Source organism: Festucalex cinctus, chromosome 5 (genome assembly GCF_051991245.1).
Source record: "Festucalex cinctus isolate MCC-2025b chromosome 5, RoL_Fcin_1.0, whole genome shotgun sequence".
Lineage (NCBI taxonomy): Eukaryota > Metazoa > Chordata > Actinopteri > Syngnathiformes > Syngnathidae > Festucalex > Festucalex cinctus.
In genome coordinates, this window is record NC_135415.1 from 12,260,428 (window position 1) to 12,276,500 (window position 16,073).

Here is a 16,073-nt window from a genome sequence, read left to right on the forward strand (position 1 = left end):
AAAGCGCCTTTTCCGTGCTGTGACGCTCTCCCGCCAGTTCTTCACTTTTTTGCGGGTTTTCTCCAGAACCAGTTTCTAGTTTTTCTGTTTACGTTGCTACATATCACAGTTTGGGCTTTTACTGTTGGAATAAAACACAAAGTTGGGCCTATCTTTTTTTTAAGGCTGGTCATGATGGTGGTACTTGGAGAGCAAAGTATTATTCTAGGTAGAGAGAAACGCACTTTAGACAAACTGTCACTTGTTGGTCAATGTGTACGAGTATACAATTTAATCTGTCGTTATTTGCTCTTTTAACACATTGCAACATAAGACCACGAATGATTTTCAACCCCAACCAAAAAAAAGTACAAAGTAAAAATCGGCCAAAAACTGTCCATTGTTGCCATTTTTTTTTCTCTCTGTTGTAAAGTTGAAGAAATACAAAATACAAAGTATTGTAAAACAGTAAAATGTGTGCTGCCTGTAATTTATATATTTATTATACAAGTGGGAAGCGACCAAAAAAAATACTTTTATTATATAATAAATATAGTAATGTTTTTTTTCATTCTATATTTTTAATTAATCAGTTATGTGAATTTTACTCAAATATCGCAATTAGTATCAGTCTAAAAAAAAAAAAATCCATATCGGATCGGGCCCCCTAATCGTGTAAATTTGACACAGGACAGAGATGAAATCATCAAGTGTTTTGCTTTAAAAAAAAAAAAAATTTGAAAAATCAAGCCATTCTCTCTGAATGCACTAAAGCCACATCCTGCTCACCTGTCAACAAGGTTATTTTAGTTAACTAAAACTAACGAAAAAACTAAAACTAAAATTCAAAAAACAATTTCGTTAATGAAAAAAAACAAAACGAAAATGCTTTTTAAAACCGAAAACTTACAAACTACATTTCATGTTTACAAAACGAACTAAAACTAACATAAGGATAGCAAAAATGTCCTTCGTTTTAGTCTTTGATAATTAATTTAATGCATGAGCCTTTGGGAGTGATTTTAAATGTGATTTTAAGTCGATTTATTTTGATATTAACCGGAATAAGGACGTTTGAAAGTGTGTCACACAGAATTGATGTTATCTAGCCGCAACCAATAGAAAAGCACCGTCAGATGACATCGCTCCCATGCTGTTTTTGAAATATTGCACACAAGTAATACACATTTTTTTAAAAACCAAAACTAATACTGAAACTAACTAAACCTAAACTAAAACTAAGCATTCATTAAATAACAAAAACTAATAAAAACAAACAGAACTACCCTGAAAACTAATTAAAACTAACTAAATTTTAAAAAACAAAACTCAAAACTAACTAAAATGAAAAATTTAAAAAGTTCTAATAACCCTGCTGGTGAATCAAATACCTTTTACGAAAAAAAATCGGATACTACTTTGCCCAACATCTGTCTTCAGTCTACACATAGGTGCATGTTTGAGCTGTGACAATTCATCAACTTAAAGGGATACTTGACTTATTGAACAATGTTCAGAATTTGTCCAGAATGAATTTGATAACTTATATTATTTTTCATGTACAATTAATACCTTTAAAAAGTAATTTTTCTACTTGCTGTCGACTGATGATGACGTCACCTGTGCTGAGGAAGTAGGTAACGGCGAATCATGGCTCACCTGTTTTCTCGGGTTGGTCCGTAAACCTTGCCATGATTGGTCGTTACCTACTTCCTCAGCATGGGTGATGTCATCATCAGTTGACAGCAAGTAGAAAAAATACTTTTTAAAGGGATTAATTGTACATGAAAAATAATGAAGTTACCACATGAGTTATTAAATATGAATTATTATTACTAAATTGTATTTTTATTTTAATATTAAAATATTAACTTTTTACTGCTGAAAATTGTTGAATGAGTCAAGTATCTCCTTAAAGACAACGAGGCGCTCTGAAGCAGCCATACCAGCTCACCCAGTCCACATGCAAGTCAGGATTTTTGATTTTATTTCATTTTTTTACACCTTTTTTTCCTTTCCTTCCCCGTCTCACGCTTCCGCCTTTCTCAGTAGTGTGCAGGGACTCACGGCTGACTACGAGGCACTCTGACGCGGATGCATCAACGATTCACTGTACAGTATTTCTATTATGGAAGAAATGCTGTTTTTTTTTTTTTTTTCGTTGCCGTTGCAGCAAAGCGCCCTGGTAGCACCTGCCAAGTGGCTCACTAAGCACTCCAACACCAAGACAACTTCTTCTTTTTTTTTTTCCCTGATGGATCTGTCCACGTTGTTGTTGTTGTAAAGCGTTTTGCACCTGCGAACAACCCCCTCCTCCGCACTGCTGTTCGGGGAACGTCTTTCACCTTCCAGCCTGGTGTCTTTTCTCACCATTCTGTCACCGTTTTTTTTTTTTTTTTCCCGACCCCTCCTCCTCCTTTTCCTTTTCCATCCATCGTGCTCTCCCGGAGACCTTTAGTGCCTGCAGGTGTATAAATAGAGCTGTTTTCAATTAAGCCGGCCCGTAGCGTGCATCTGATCAATGCGTGCGTGCCCCCCTCCTCCCTCTCTCCCTCCCTCCCTCTTTTTTTTTTTTTTTTTTTTTACCCCTGCACCTGTGGTAATAAAATACGCGGAGGAGTGGAGACGTTGCCCCGCCGTTGGCCCGGCTAGCCTCTCCTCTCCTCTCAAGGACGACGCGCTTTTTTTTTTTTTTTTTGCTAGCACGCTAAAGAAAAGGAGGAAGAAGAAGGGGGAAAAAGACAAAACAAAGAAGCTTCCAGTGCAGTGAAATTCAATAGCAGGGAATGAATGGGATGCTTAGTCGTCGTTGTGTGCTTATTTGGTTAGCAAAAAAAAAAAAAAAAAAAGAGGAGGGCTGCGACGGGAATCCACTGTTTCGACTCGGGATGGGAGCCCGAAATGGAGCCGGAATTAAATAAATACCGCTGACTTTTTTTTTTTTTTTTTTTTTTTATTCAGGCACGTTCAACCTGGAGACCACCTAGCGTGACTGACGTTTCGTATTTCTTCCCCCAGCAGCTTTTTTGTTGCTGTGTCATGGAAATTGAGTACAGCAGGCTGCTATGTGTGATCGGATAATCGCCTCTTTTTGGACCAAGTTACTGTCAACAATTGTATGTTTGTGATGACAAAGCGGCTCCATGGTGACGGATAATCGGACTAGCCACAAAATGCCGTACGCAATTTCACTTTTTGTTTTTTTGTTTTTTTTTGTTGGAGGAATAAACGACAGACAGCAAATCCGGTGTACGGTTTCAAAACAGGGTTTTCAACAAGGGTTCATGTTTTCAAATGATGCTTTCAAGCCAGGGTTTGTGTTTCAAAATTGGGCTTTAGGGTTTCAAATAAGAGTTGAAGCATTCGCTGGAGTTTCAAACATAGGCAAGCTATCAGGCCGATACGACCTCATTATAAGGTATCGAGTTAGTACCGAGGACGCTACAGATACCAGCCACCGCTAGTTAGTTACGGCAAAAATAATCTAACATCGGCAGTAGTTGGCGCTATACTGCGGCAGTTTGACACATCAGTGAATCATCATCTGCGTTAGAAAGAAAAATCTTTGTTTTTGTCATTGTTTAAAATGAAATTTTATATGTCAGAAGTACTAGAGGTACTGGGTTTTGGTGAATACTCAGAGTAAATACTCATACTGGTATTGGTTTGAAAAAAATTGTGGTATCAAACTTCCCTAGTATAAGGTTTTAAAGGAACACAAGACTTACGAAAAACTAACCAGCTATTCTGTGAAATGGATAATTTCAACTCTTCCCTGAAAAAAATGTCAATTTATATTGAGCAATTGTGATTTTATAGAACTTTAAATGAATATTTTTACATTAACTGTAAGGGCATTTTGGACAGTCATCGTCAGATCATCGTGACGTATCGCGTGCGTAAAATACACATTGAATTACATGGCTGCCAGTGGCATTATTGAACTCACGAGGAATGATCATGTCCCATGGCGGACATCAAAGGTGGAATTTTGCATAGCATAACATAGAAGCACTTCTTCAAAAGCAGTACAGCCATGGAGGACACCGAAAGCTGGAAAAAACTGGCAGATCCAGCCGCCGGCGACTCAAAGTGGACGGTAAACATCCGGGTGACTTTCACTCTGCTAGGCTAAACTACATGTTGTGTGCTAAGCACGCTTTGGCCCACATTAGGAGCGGCCACCCCCCACCGCCTCACCCCCACACGGAATGACATGAAACCGGATGTGTTGAGGACTTTACTCTGACCAGTGTTTGGGATCCAAGATGTCTTTATTTCTTGCACATTATGTCAGCAACTTCCCATTGAAATGAGCGAAGACGGCTGCCGGTTACGCACGGATACGTCATCACTATCACGTGACCAGGAACATGCCGTCCCTCACGGTGTGTTCGAAATTTGAGACTTTATCGGTTTAAAATAAAATAAGATGCCAGAGCTATTTGGACTTTTATTCTTTGTACACCGTGCCTAACCCAATACTGGAAAATGATGAATAAGTGGTGTATTACTTTTAGTAAGAATGTTAATAGAGGGTTACGGTTTTGAGTTAGGTGTTAATGCAAAGAGGTATGGTTTCAAAGGTTATGTTTTAACTAAAGCTAGGGTTAGAGTTCAAGAAAGCAATATTGCTTCAAATCATGGTTTTCAGCATAGATAAGTATTTCAAACCTTGGATCAAGTTTCAAACCAGAGTTAGAATTTCAAAGTAGGGTTTCAAGCCAGGGTTATGCTTTTGAGTTGGTTTTAGGTAAGGTTTATTCTTAACAGTGAAAGCTTCAAATTAGTGTTTGACGCCCTAAAGCTTGGTTCAGGGTTTCACATTGGTTTCAGAACAGGTTCAAGGTTTGAAACCATGGTTAGGGTTTCAAACTAGCTTAAATTATGTTTCATAAATAGCGAGCTTATCTAATTCAATAAGGTATTAATTGCTAGCTAATGTTAGCCTCTGTCCCTCACTTGTCGGCTAACTGGCTTGGTGTGCTTTCTAAGGTTTCCATCAGGACTCCCCCGTGAGGCCAAACCGCAGGCAAGCTGGTTTATCCGCTTTTTGTTTTCTTTCCATCCACCTCAAAAATTCCTGCTCTTTCTCCGCTTCACCAACATTCATCGTGCCAAGTAAAAGCAGAACAAGCCTGCATGTTTAGCGGGCGCGAACGAGATGTGTCTGGTTGATTGGTTGGTTGGATGGTTGGTTGGTTGGGTCGGTCCAATAGGTCGGGTCCATTGTCTATTTTAATTAATTAGGTGGTTTAGTTGTTTAGATGTGTGGATTTAGTTATCTGGTTGTTTCTCAACTTGATTGAGTGTTTTGTTGAGTTTGTTAAGTCTTTTCATCAAGTCTCGTCAGGTCTTGAGGTCTAGCTTGCCTCATTGCTTTGTTGGGTGTGTTTAAGATTTAAAGCAAGGTTTAGGGTTTCAAGTTAGAGTTTCAAGTCATGATTACAATTTCACACAAGGGTTACGTTTTCGAATTGGGATTTCAAGCCAGTGGTAGGGTTTCAAATTGGGGATTTGAGCCTCCATTAGGTTTTCAAATGTTGGTTTCTAGCCAGAGTGAGAGTTCTAAGATAGCCTTGAGCACGATGGTTGGTTGGATTGGATGGTTGTGTTTGTTTCATTTTAGCTGGTTATTGCGGTTATTTGGTTGATTTTCGTTGTTGTTGTTTTTTGTTTTTTTGTTTTTTTGGGGGGGTAACATCGATTGCATAGTATGATGCTCTACAATGTTTTTAAAACAGCATAAGGGCGAGGAGAAGTGGCAGTAAAACAGGCACTGGTGTATTCAGTCCAGCTTTCCTGCACAACATTGCCTCTAGGGAAGCAATCCTACTTAAATCTTGTCTCAGTAGTTTGATGCGAGATCCTGAATAGCCTCACTTTGATCGTGGCCACCCAAGCCCACCTAGAGAGGAAGAGAGCGGAGAAGTGGCAGTCAAAGAGGCACTGGTTAAATCAATTCACGTTTCTTTGGAAGTTGTCATTGACACAAACTCCAAACTGTGACCCAGAATCCTTGTCATGTTTCGGTTTTGGGGGGTTGGGTTTTGGTTTAGTTTTGGTGTTTATGTTGTCTTTTTGTCCGGTCTTGTCTCCCCTAGTCTCGTCATAGTTAACCTCGTCCACCTGTGTGTGTCTCTCCTCCCCGTATGTGTTGCTAATTAGTGCCCTCTGCCTGCTGTCTTTCCCATGTGTGTCTTGTTAGTGTCTCGTTAGTGTTGTGTTTAGGGAGTGGTGTTTGTTCACGGGCTCTGGGAGCATTGTCTTGTCTTATCTTATCTTGTCTTGTCTTGTCTTGTCTTGTCAAGTCGTGCGAAGCTGTGTTGCTAGTGTCTACGTCTAGTCAAGTTTCTCAACGTCTGGTCAAGTTTCTCAACGTCTGGTCAAGTTTCTCTATGTCTGGTCAAGTTTCTCTATGTCTGGTCAAGTTTCTCTATGTCTGGTCAAGTATTCTCTCGTCCACGTCTACTCAAGTCTCCACGTCTGCTCTAGTCTCCATGTCTGCTCTAGTCTCCATGTCTACTCAAGTGTCTCCACATCACCTCAAGTGTCAACACGTCTACTCAATTGTTAACACGTCAACTCAAGTGTCTCCACGTCCTGCCGTGTCTCTTCACGTCCTGCCACGTCTCTTCACGTCATGCCAAGTCAGTCCACGTTCTGCCAAGTCAGTCCTGCCAAGTCTGTCCACGTCTTGCCCAGTCTGTCCACATTCATTCCACAGTCATCCATCCATTCAGTCCAGTCCAGTCATCATGTCAAGTCTTCTCACATTCCATCCAGTCCTTTATCCAGTCAATAAAGTTATTCTTCTTCCTGCCTTTCTACCTGCCTGTTTTCTCCACCTTTGGGTCCATCCACCACATCCTGGCTCCAGACATCATCACAATCCTCTCAATATGGTTCAACGTGAGATGTTCCACTTCCAATCTCCGGCAGGTCTGTCGTGAAGCTCCCGCAGCTGATTCCTTGTGATTGACAATAGCGTGTTAAACAGTTTGTTCCATCTGTGTTTCTTCAAGGTCCTTTTGTCATGTTTCCACTTGTCCGTCTCCATTTCTTCTCCCCCCTCTTTTTCTGTAGTGATTTAGCAGGGATTATTTTTATGGCTCTCAAAATCCTCCTGCCTCCTAAATCAGCAGAATCCAAAAGCCCCGCACCCCCAGCCCGCCCCCGCAAGCCTCAGCGGTCTGGATGAAGGGCAGGAAGCGGTTTCCACATCTTTATAACGGACGAGCGTCAGCGGCCTCGTCTGCGTTTCGTCTTTCAAGTGCCGCTGATGGCAAATGACGGATTGACGTTGTGTGTAATTATTGCCACCTTGTTTTTTTTATTGGTTTTCAAATGTTGGCCTTTTGGGGTAAAGGAGTGTGTGGGGGAGTTGTGACCGCCAATAAAAGTTTTTTTTGTTTTTTTTTAATCAGGCTCTAAATGAAATCATGTGTGTTGCCAGATAACGAGCTGACGAGGAGCAAAACCGCAAAGATAACATGTGTGAGGCAGCCTCCACTTTTACGTGGAGCCACCACCTCACTTTGTCAGGGTTACGCTTCAAATCCTGACTTTAAATCTGGTGTAATTTGGTTTTTATCTGTTTTACCATACACCTGCCCAAAACTCAGGTTTTAAATTAGGGTTCCGAACTAGGGGTATGGTTTTAAACCAAGGTTGGTGTTTTACACCAGTTAAAGTAGGGTTTCAAACCAGGATTAAGATCCAAATTAGAGTTTGAAACTAGACTTAGGTAGTCCACAGACAAGGGAACAGGATTCCTCTTCTTCTCGAATAATTCTGACAACATTTGAAAACGTTCACACTTTTGACACCATAATGCTGAACGGCACCTGCACACTTGTGAAGACTAGCAGATGGCGTTGACTTCAGCTGACTTCACTTCACTTTTCCACTCCTCTCATAATAATTTCACGGGCCATCTGCTTTTGACGGCATGGTGGGCGCAAGCTAATTAGCAAGTTGTTAGCTGCTAATAATGCTAATAACAACAAAACGGGCCTATAATGAGCCTAGCTTTATTAAAAAGAAGGGGGAAAAAAAAGAAGAAAAAAAAGAAACGCTCCAGTGGCATTCACTGGCCGTGACTTTATAAGTGTGTGGGTGTGTGTTTGTGGGTAACCCCCCCCCGCCGCAACCAATGCCTCCTCAACACCTGTGTTTACTTTGGGGGCCTGGAGCACCACCCCACGCACCCCCACCTGCTCCCATGTGACCCACAACAAAATGGTGTACGCAGGCAACTTGCAACTATATATATTTTTTCTTTCTTTTATTTATGTATTTATTTATTTATTTATTTATTTATTTATTTATGTATTTATTTATTTTAACCAGCCTGAGACTTGCAACACACATGGACAATAATCTGTTCTTGTTGAAGCTTTATTGGCCACGTAAAATTCCAAGATAGCTACCCCAAAATCTAACATGCCCACCCCCCAATTTTTTTTTTTTTTAATTATTTTTTTAATTTATAACACTGAGTGCATTGATTTTTAAAGCAATACACCACTTATTAATCATTTTCCAGTATTGGATTAGTCATTGTGTACAAAGAATAGAAAGTGCAAATATCTCTGGCATCTTATTCCCTGAATTTTATTTTAAACCAATTAAATATCAGAATTTGAACGCACTGTGAGGGACGCCATGTTCCTGGTCACGTGCGTAAAACTTTATTTATAAAGCGCTTTAAGAACAGGCGTTGCTGTATACAAAGTGCTGTACATAAACTCCTCAGCACGTCCGGTTTCATGTCATTCCGTGTGGGGGTGGGGCGGTGGGGGAGTGGCGGCTCCTAATGTGGGCTAAAGCGTGCTTAGCACACGACATGTAGCGTACAAGAGTACAAGTCACCCGGATGTTGACCGTCTACTTCTACTCGCCGGCTGCTGGATCTGACAGTTTTATCCGGCTTTCGGTTGGAAACAAATCGTGTTCTCCGCGGCTGTACTGATTTTGAAGAAGTGCTTCTTTGCTGTAAGGTGTAATTCCACCTTTGATAGCCGCCGTGGAACGCGGTCATTAATGCCATGTCATTCAATGTGTATTTTCCGCACGCGATTCGTCACGATGATCACGTGACTGTCCAAAATCCCTGATACAGTTCTTAACGCAAAAATATTCATAAAAAGTGCTATAAAATTATAATTGCTCAACATAAATTGCCAATTTTTTTTCAGGGAAGAATTGAAAATAACCATTTCACAGAATAGCTTGGTTAGTTTTTCATAAATCTTGTGTTCCTTTCAGCGACAAGTCGACGAACCACATGCTGCGTCACGAGAACTGTGAGGCGGGCGACCATTCAGCTGCTTCCCATCTTTACTTATCCTACGAGAATTGATCACGTGCTGACATGCTAACTCCTTCTTGCAGGACGCTCGCGAGCTCGGGATGTGACATCCAGGACAACTTCCTCAGAGCGCTAGCCGAGCGTGAGGAGGCTAACCGGACTGGGAAAATGACAGTGAGTGCATTTTAGACATTCTTATCTTACACATTTTTTGTTTTTAAACTTTTGATCATTTTAACTCAGGAGAATTTCATTGTTGAGATATAGCGTTAAACGATGTTTGACCATTTCAGTTTTCCTTTTCTTCTCACTTTTACTTTATTTTGGGTATAATTTCCCTGCTGGTGACTAGATGTCATGCACTGTTATTTCAAAGAAGAAAAGGGAAAAACGGAAGTATTTCAAGCTCAGTGTAGTTTTTGCCGAATGTGAAATCTTTCATATTGAATGTGAAATCTCCCTTATCCTGCTTTTTACGCCAACAGAAAGTGGTGGCTGTAGCTTCATTGTTATAATGTCATTTTTGGATGATGGATCTTTGGACGTGGTTATTGATAAGTGGTGACAAAAAAATGATTTGTTTACTGTAATCACATAGAGGTATCAAAAACACTGTAAAATATTTTAGCTCTTAGTCTTGTTAAGTGTGTTTATGTGATTTTAAAAGTGTGTTTTAAGTCCTTAACTCATTCACTCGTAGCAATTTTCACAGAAGCAACCCCCGTTCGCTCCCGGCTGTTTTACTGGAGTTTGACTGATTTTGCAAGGTCCACAGAATATTGTGTTCTATTGCTATAAAAACATGGAACCTACCAAAAGAAAGATTCAAATCTCTTCTTTCATCAGGAAAAAAATATATATTTGTGTTTCCGTTTTGCAGCAATTAGCATTAGAGTATAGTCAGTTTCATCATTATTTAGAAATCTGTTTAAAACTGTGAGTAATTGAGCTTTTATTCAACATGGTCCAGGTTGATCTTCTTTACTCTGCTGCCACTTGCTGGCCGTTTGTGTAATAACGTGTGTAATAACAACCGTTCTTTACAGTTGAGGGGCTGCATCAAAGCTTTCTGTATGCTCTAGCACAGGGGTCTGCAACTTGCGGCTCTGGAGCCACATGTGGCTCTTTAGTCCCTCTCCTGGGCTCCCTCTGGATCTAAAAAAAAATTGTAGAAATTAATGGGGTTTTTGTTGTTGTTGTTTTTTGCATAGTAATTTTATTTTTAGATAAAATATTCTTTAAATTAATTATTTAGATACATTTTTATGTTTTTAGAAAAAAGAGATGAACGATAGATGAAAAAAATTTTTTTTATTAACAAATAACATTGTTACCTAAAAATGTCCAAAACGTCACCATAAAAAAAGAAGACGAAAAGTAGAAAATTACCATTAAATATCCCTGAAATTGCCCATCCGTCAGAAACTTTATTTTAACAAAGGCAAAGATGAAAACATTTCAAATTTAACGATCAAATATCCAAAAATAAAATAAATCCTGAAAATTGCCATAAAATGTCGACCCAAATTGCCCCCCAAAAAGCCTGGAAAGAAAACGTTTCAAAAGTAACTAACAAATGTCCAAAAACAAAAGAAGAAATCCGAAAAATCAGCATAAAATGTCCACAAATTTGTCAAAAAAAGGGTCAGAAAATTTATTTAAGACAAGGCATGAAAGAAAATAAACAAACAAAATAAAACCATAAAATTCCCCAAAACAAGAAAGAATGCCAAAATATACACAAAATTGCCAAAAATATCAGAAAATTGATAGCTAAAAAGGCAGAAATTTTTTTCAAAAAATAGCCATAAAATGTCAAAGAAAAAATGGAAGGGGGCAGAATCTTACCATATGTCCATAAAATTGGTAAAAATGTAAAAAATAAAAATACAAATCTGACAGAAAGGCAGAAAAGTCTAAAATGAAGTCTGCAAAATAAAAATAAAAATAGAAAATGTGTATTTCTGTAAAAATCCACGAGCGGAAGATGAAAGGTAAAAGAAAATGAATCTCAAACTATTAGATAATGCATATTTTTTTGTTATAGTGCAGCTCAAATTAGCTCTTGGGTCCTCAGTACATTGGGCTAACACTAAGACACTTTTTGTTCATAACAAAATTCACATTTAAGTGGCTCCAGACAGATTATTATTTTATTTTTTTTGCTGTTTATTTGACCTAAAATGGCTCTTTCCACAGTAAAGGTTCTAGCATTAAAAAAAAAAAAAAAAAAAAAAAGTATCAATATGTCTTTGGGACACTTGAATCACTGAAAATAGAACATATTTATATGATTTTTGGGAGCAAATGAGTTAATAATGTGCATAGGGAGTACTTAAATAGGGGATTTCAATCGTTCAATTTAACAAATTGCAGCAAAAAATATACCGGAACTAGCAACATGACAAAATTTTGCAAAAAATCTGATGATAGGTTCTGGAGAAATTAAGTTTGTTTCGTGTGTGTTTATAAGAATATAAGTGTGTGGCGAGAGTCAAGATTATTTGCTGTGATCATCTTGATTTTGATTCTACACGCATGCTAGCTAGCCCAACGTACGCGCTAGGCTCAAACGCGGTTCCAAGGCCGACGTAGCCTCAGCGCTTAACGACGCAAGCTTGGCATTGGAATGCGTTGGCAGCAGGGAGGCGGTGTCACCTCGCGGTCGCAAACTTCCCGCGTCCCGTTCAAGGAAACACTTGTGGCACGCCGCTCGGGATGTCCGGGCGGAATGTCGGGCGCGAGAGGCGGGGGGAAGGCGCATATTTTTGAGGCGGCCAGTAACAACATTGGAAAGCTGCTGTTGGGACAAGGACCAGCCACGGGACATTGGAGGTGGTCTGCCACTTATTGGCACATTCCGGAAACATTCCCCGGTGGCGGGAGATTTCCTGACGCAAGTCAAGCGTCGCTGTTAACTGAACAAGTGAGATTTCCTTTGGCGTGGATTTTTTTTCTTTTTTTACTTTTTACTTGTATTCTGCAGGCTGAATTTTATTCTATTTTGCAATGATTTCTTATTTTTATTATTTTGAGTAACTTTCCCTATTTCTATTGTACAAAATGGTGGTTACCACAGAGATTTTCGGATGTTATTTATTTATTTATTTATTTATTTTCATTTCTAGTCCGCAATACATCTTTTGACTATGTGGATTATTTCTAGTAATTTTCTTCTTTTTTATTGTCTAAATAGGTGTTTATCACTAACTTTTTTTTTTTTTTTGAGTGTGTGGATCATTTCAATTTCATTTCTATTTTTGTATTTATTTTATTTTTTTTAAATTACTATTTCTATTGCACAAGTGGCGTTTACCAGGGCAGGTTACCTTTTTGACTATGTGAATTATTTTAGTTTTTAAAGGGACACTTTACTTATTTAGCCATTTTCGGCATTCAAATGTTAATATTTTGTCAATAATAAATTTGATATTTTCATTATTTTTCATGTATAATTAGTAGGGGTGTGCCAAAAAATCGATTCATAAAAGAATCGAGATTCTTATTTATTAATCGAATCGATATTTAAAACCCAAAAATCGATTTTATTTAAATTAGAAATGAAGAAGAAGGGGAAAAGGCAGTTGTAGCCCACATGCTGTTTTTGTGGAAAAAGACACTTACAATACAAAATTAATAAATGTTTAAACAAAAACAAAAAAAGACACTTTAATATCTCTATTTGTCATTTTGTCTTGCAAAGCAGACTGGAGTAGATCATGACAATGTTGTGCATATCTGTAAATTGAAGCAGAAATCATTTGTCAATCAAATAATTTTGAATCGAAAATCGTTTGAATCGAGAATCGAAATTCGATTCTGAATCGAATCGTAGACCCAAAAATCGTAATCGAATCGAATCGTGAGACAGTCAAAGATTCCCAGCCCTAATGATTAGTACCTTTAAAAATATATATATATTTTTTCAACTGAAGATGACATCACAATCTTCTCAGGGCTCATATAACCATTCACAGCTCAGTGTCACATGACCAAACCAAGAAAACAGGTGAGCTGTGTTTGGTCATTACCTGAGCATTGAGCACGTGATGTCAGTTTTTGTCGACAACAAATGGCGAAATTGTTTTTAAAAGTATTCATTGTAAGTGAAAAATAACGAAAGTATCAAATTAATTATAGAAAAAATGTTAACTTTTTATTGCTATAATGGGCGAAATAAGTCAAGTATTCCTTTAATTATTTAAATAGTTTTTGGTCATTTTGGTTATTTCTATTGGTTTTTTTTCGTTCTTCTTTTTGTTTCTATTGTGCAAGGTGGATGTCATTAATGTTTTTTGTATACACTTAATGAGATTTTTTTTTTTTTTATGACTGTGGATTATATCAAGTCGTCGTCCCTTCCCGTCGTCAAGTCCCTTCCCATTTTGCAAGGTGTCTGCTATATGTCATGTGACCTGCGTTCATTTGCCCATGTGGGAATTGCAATGTTCCCGGTGTAATCACGTCAGTGTAAAAGAGGCCGTTCATAGATTTTTTATTATATTTTATATATAATAATAAATTGTTCTTTCTTTTTTTTTTAAACAATTTTCTCTTTTTTTTCAAATTTTCCATCTTCATCTCCTTAAACTCCCAAGTCGCGAGCGTGTCAAGCGCCCAGTCCATCCGTCACTCACTCACGGGAGTGATAGAGTGAGACGAAGCCTCCATTTGAGTGTCCACAAAGGACGACTTTGAAGCACAATGATTGTCTTTCCTCGCTACCGAGGACATTTCCATTGTGTCGCTGCGTGTCATTCGTCACGCTTTTGTCCCCGCTGTCTTTCAACAAGCTGGCTTGAAATTACACCTGTTGGTTCACCTGTCGCCTCAGTGCAGCCCCTGCGCCCTCTTCCTCATCCCCGGTAAAAGATTCATACAAACACATCTACATATATATTAACTCATTGACTCGCAGCCATTTTCACTGAAGCAACCCCCGTTTTACTGGATTTTGATTTTACAAGCCCCACAGAATATTGTGTTCTATTGCTATAAAAACATGGATCCTAACAAAAGAAAGATTAAACTCTCTTCTTTCATCAGGAAAAAAAAAGTATATTGATATATGTTTCCGTTTGGAACAATTAGCATTAGAATATAGTTAAGTTTCATCATTATTTGCAAACCTGTTGAAAACCCTGGTAAAAAGAGCTTGTTGCAACATGGCCCTGGCTGATCTCTTATACTCTGCTGCCACCTGCTGGCCGCTTTTTTGTTGTTGTAATAACTACCATTGCTTTAAGCGACCTCTTCAGGTCAGAAGCTGCATCAAAGCTTTCTGTATGCTCGTGCATAAAAAAAATAAAATAAAAAAAAAATCTCTACTCTTTAATGTACTAATTGACATGAACTCTAATTGTGAATTATCACTAATGTATGCATTTAAGGTTCTATGGTCATTTTTAATGTCGGGTCTTTGATTTCTAGTGCATAATTCTGGTCTGCGGGCAGTAACGTGTACGCATATGCATCATATGATCACTTAATGTACATACTGTATCATAGTCAATGTTCTTTGGCCCCCACTATTTCTCAACTCACTTGTGAAAGTCTCACACAAGCAAAAGCTGCACCTGTATAGCATTGATTTTATTTGCGCAAGGTTAGAAGTTACTTTAAAAAAAAAAAAAACTTTTTTTCTCCTCCCCCCTACTCTTCTTTAAATCAATTCAGGTTGCACCTGCACAGGGCGCCCGAGGGGGTAGTTCATTGTTGTCGGGAGGTGCACGTGTGAAACCGAAGGTGTGCTCGACTCCCAGCAGCACAGAGCGACACATTGAAAGCTGGTTCGGCTTCACTGAATAGCCTCAGTAAAGTGTGGTCAACACATGTAAATTGAGCCTAAAATGGCCGCCTTTCTATATCTCCCCGATCACTTCTCGAGACTATTTTGTGGGTCTACTCATGATAGAGTTCATTTTATCATCCAATTTAAAATTTTGTCTCAGTTTTAGTCCAGTGTCATTCATGTGTGTTAGTTTTTAACATAGTCAACCTCATCCCGTTTTTATTTAGTCCATTTTTAGTCAACTATAAATCTAGCATTTTAGTCTTTATTTTAGTCCAAGAAAACATAAATATATTCGTCTAGTTTTAGTCAACAAAAACGGTCAACGTTTTAGTCAGGAAAATCATTTAATCATTTTAATCTTTTTTTTTTTTTTTTCCCCTCTGAACTCCAAATGACCTGTTGCAGACCACTGACCTGTATATATGACTGGCTAGCCGATAGCCCATACACGCTAGTGCAAGCCGTTGAAGCCACTGCAGGGCGGCCATCTTGTTACCACCACTTCACGAGAAGACTACTGTATAAACTATACGGTATACGAACAGGTGAGAAATACTAACTGCCTGCTCGCGAGGTGGGAGTAACAAGATGGCTGCCCTGTAACTTCAACGGCTTGCACTGGCGTGTATGGGCTATCGGCTATCCAGTCATATATACAGGTCAGTGCTTTGCAACAAGTCACTTGGAGTTCAGGTTAAAAAATAAAAATAAATAAAAATAAAAAAATACTCCGAAAAACAGAAGTTGTTGCTCTGTTTTTTTTTTAAATATTTTTTTTCTGTTTTTAAAAAAAATAGTTTTCTGTTTTTTTTGTTTGTTTTTTGTTTTTGTTTTTTTTTAAATATTTTTTTTCTCCTGTTTTTCTGAATATTTTTTTCTCAGGTTTTTCTGAATATTTTTTCCCTTTTTTTTTTTTTTATATTTTTTTATAACAGTAAAAAATATTTAGTAAAACAGAAAAAAAAAATTTCAGAAAAACAGAAAAAA

At 38.3% G+C, this 16,073-nt stretch overlaps 1 protein-coding gene across 1 annotated transcript in view; it reads left to right on the forward strand.

Moving 5' to 3' along the window:
• The window catches only part of cfap299 (cilia and flagella associated protein 299), a 69,364-nt gene that overhangs the window by 5,305 nt on the left and 47,986 nt on the right, over positions 1-16,073 (forward strand). Inside the window, exon 3 of the mRNA XM_077522619.1 lies at positions 9,376-9,466. Within this exon, the coding sequence (XP_077378745.1) occupies positions 9,376-9,466 (91 nt within the window). The remainder of the gene's footprint in view (positions 1-9,375; positions 9,467-16,073) is intronic.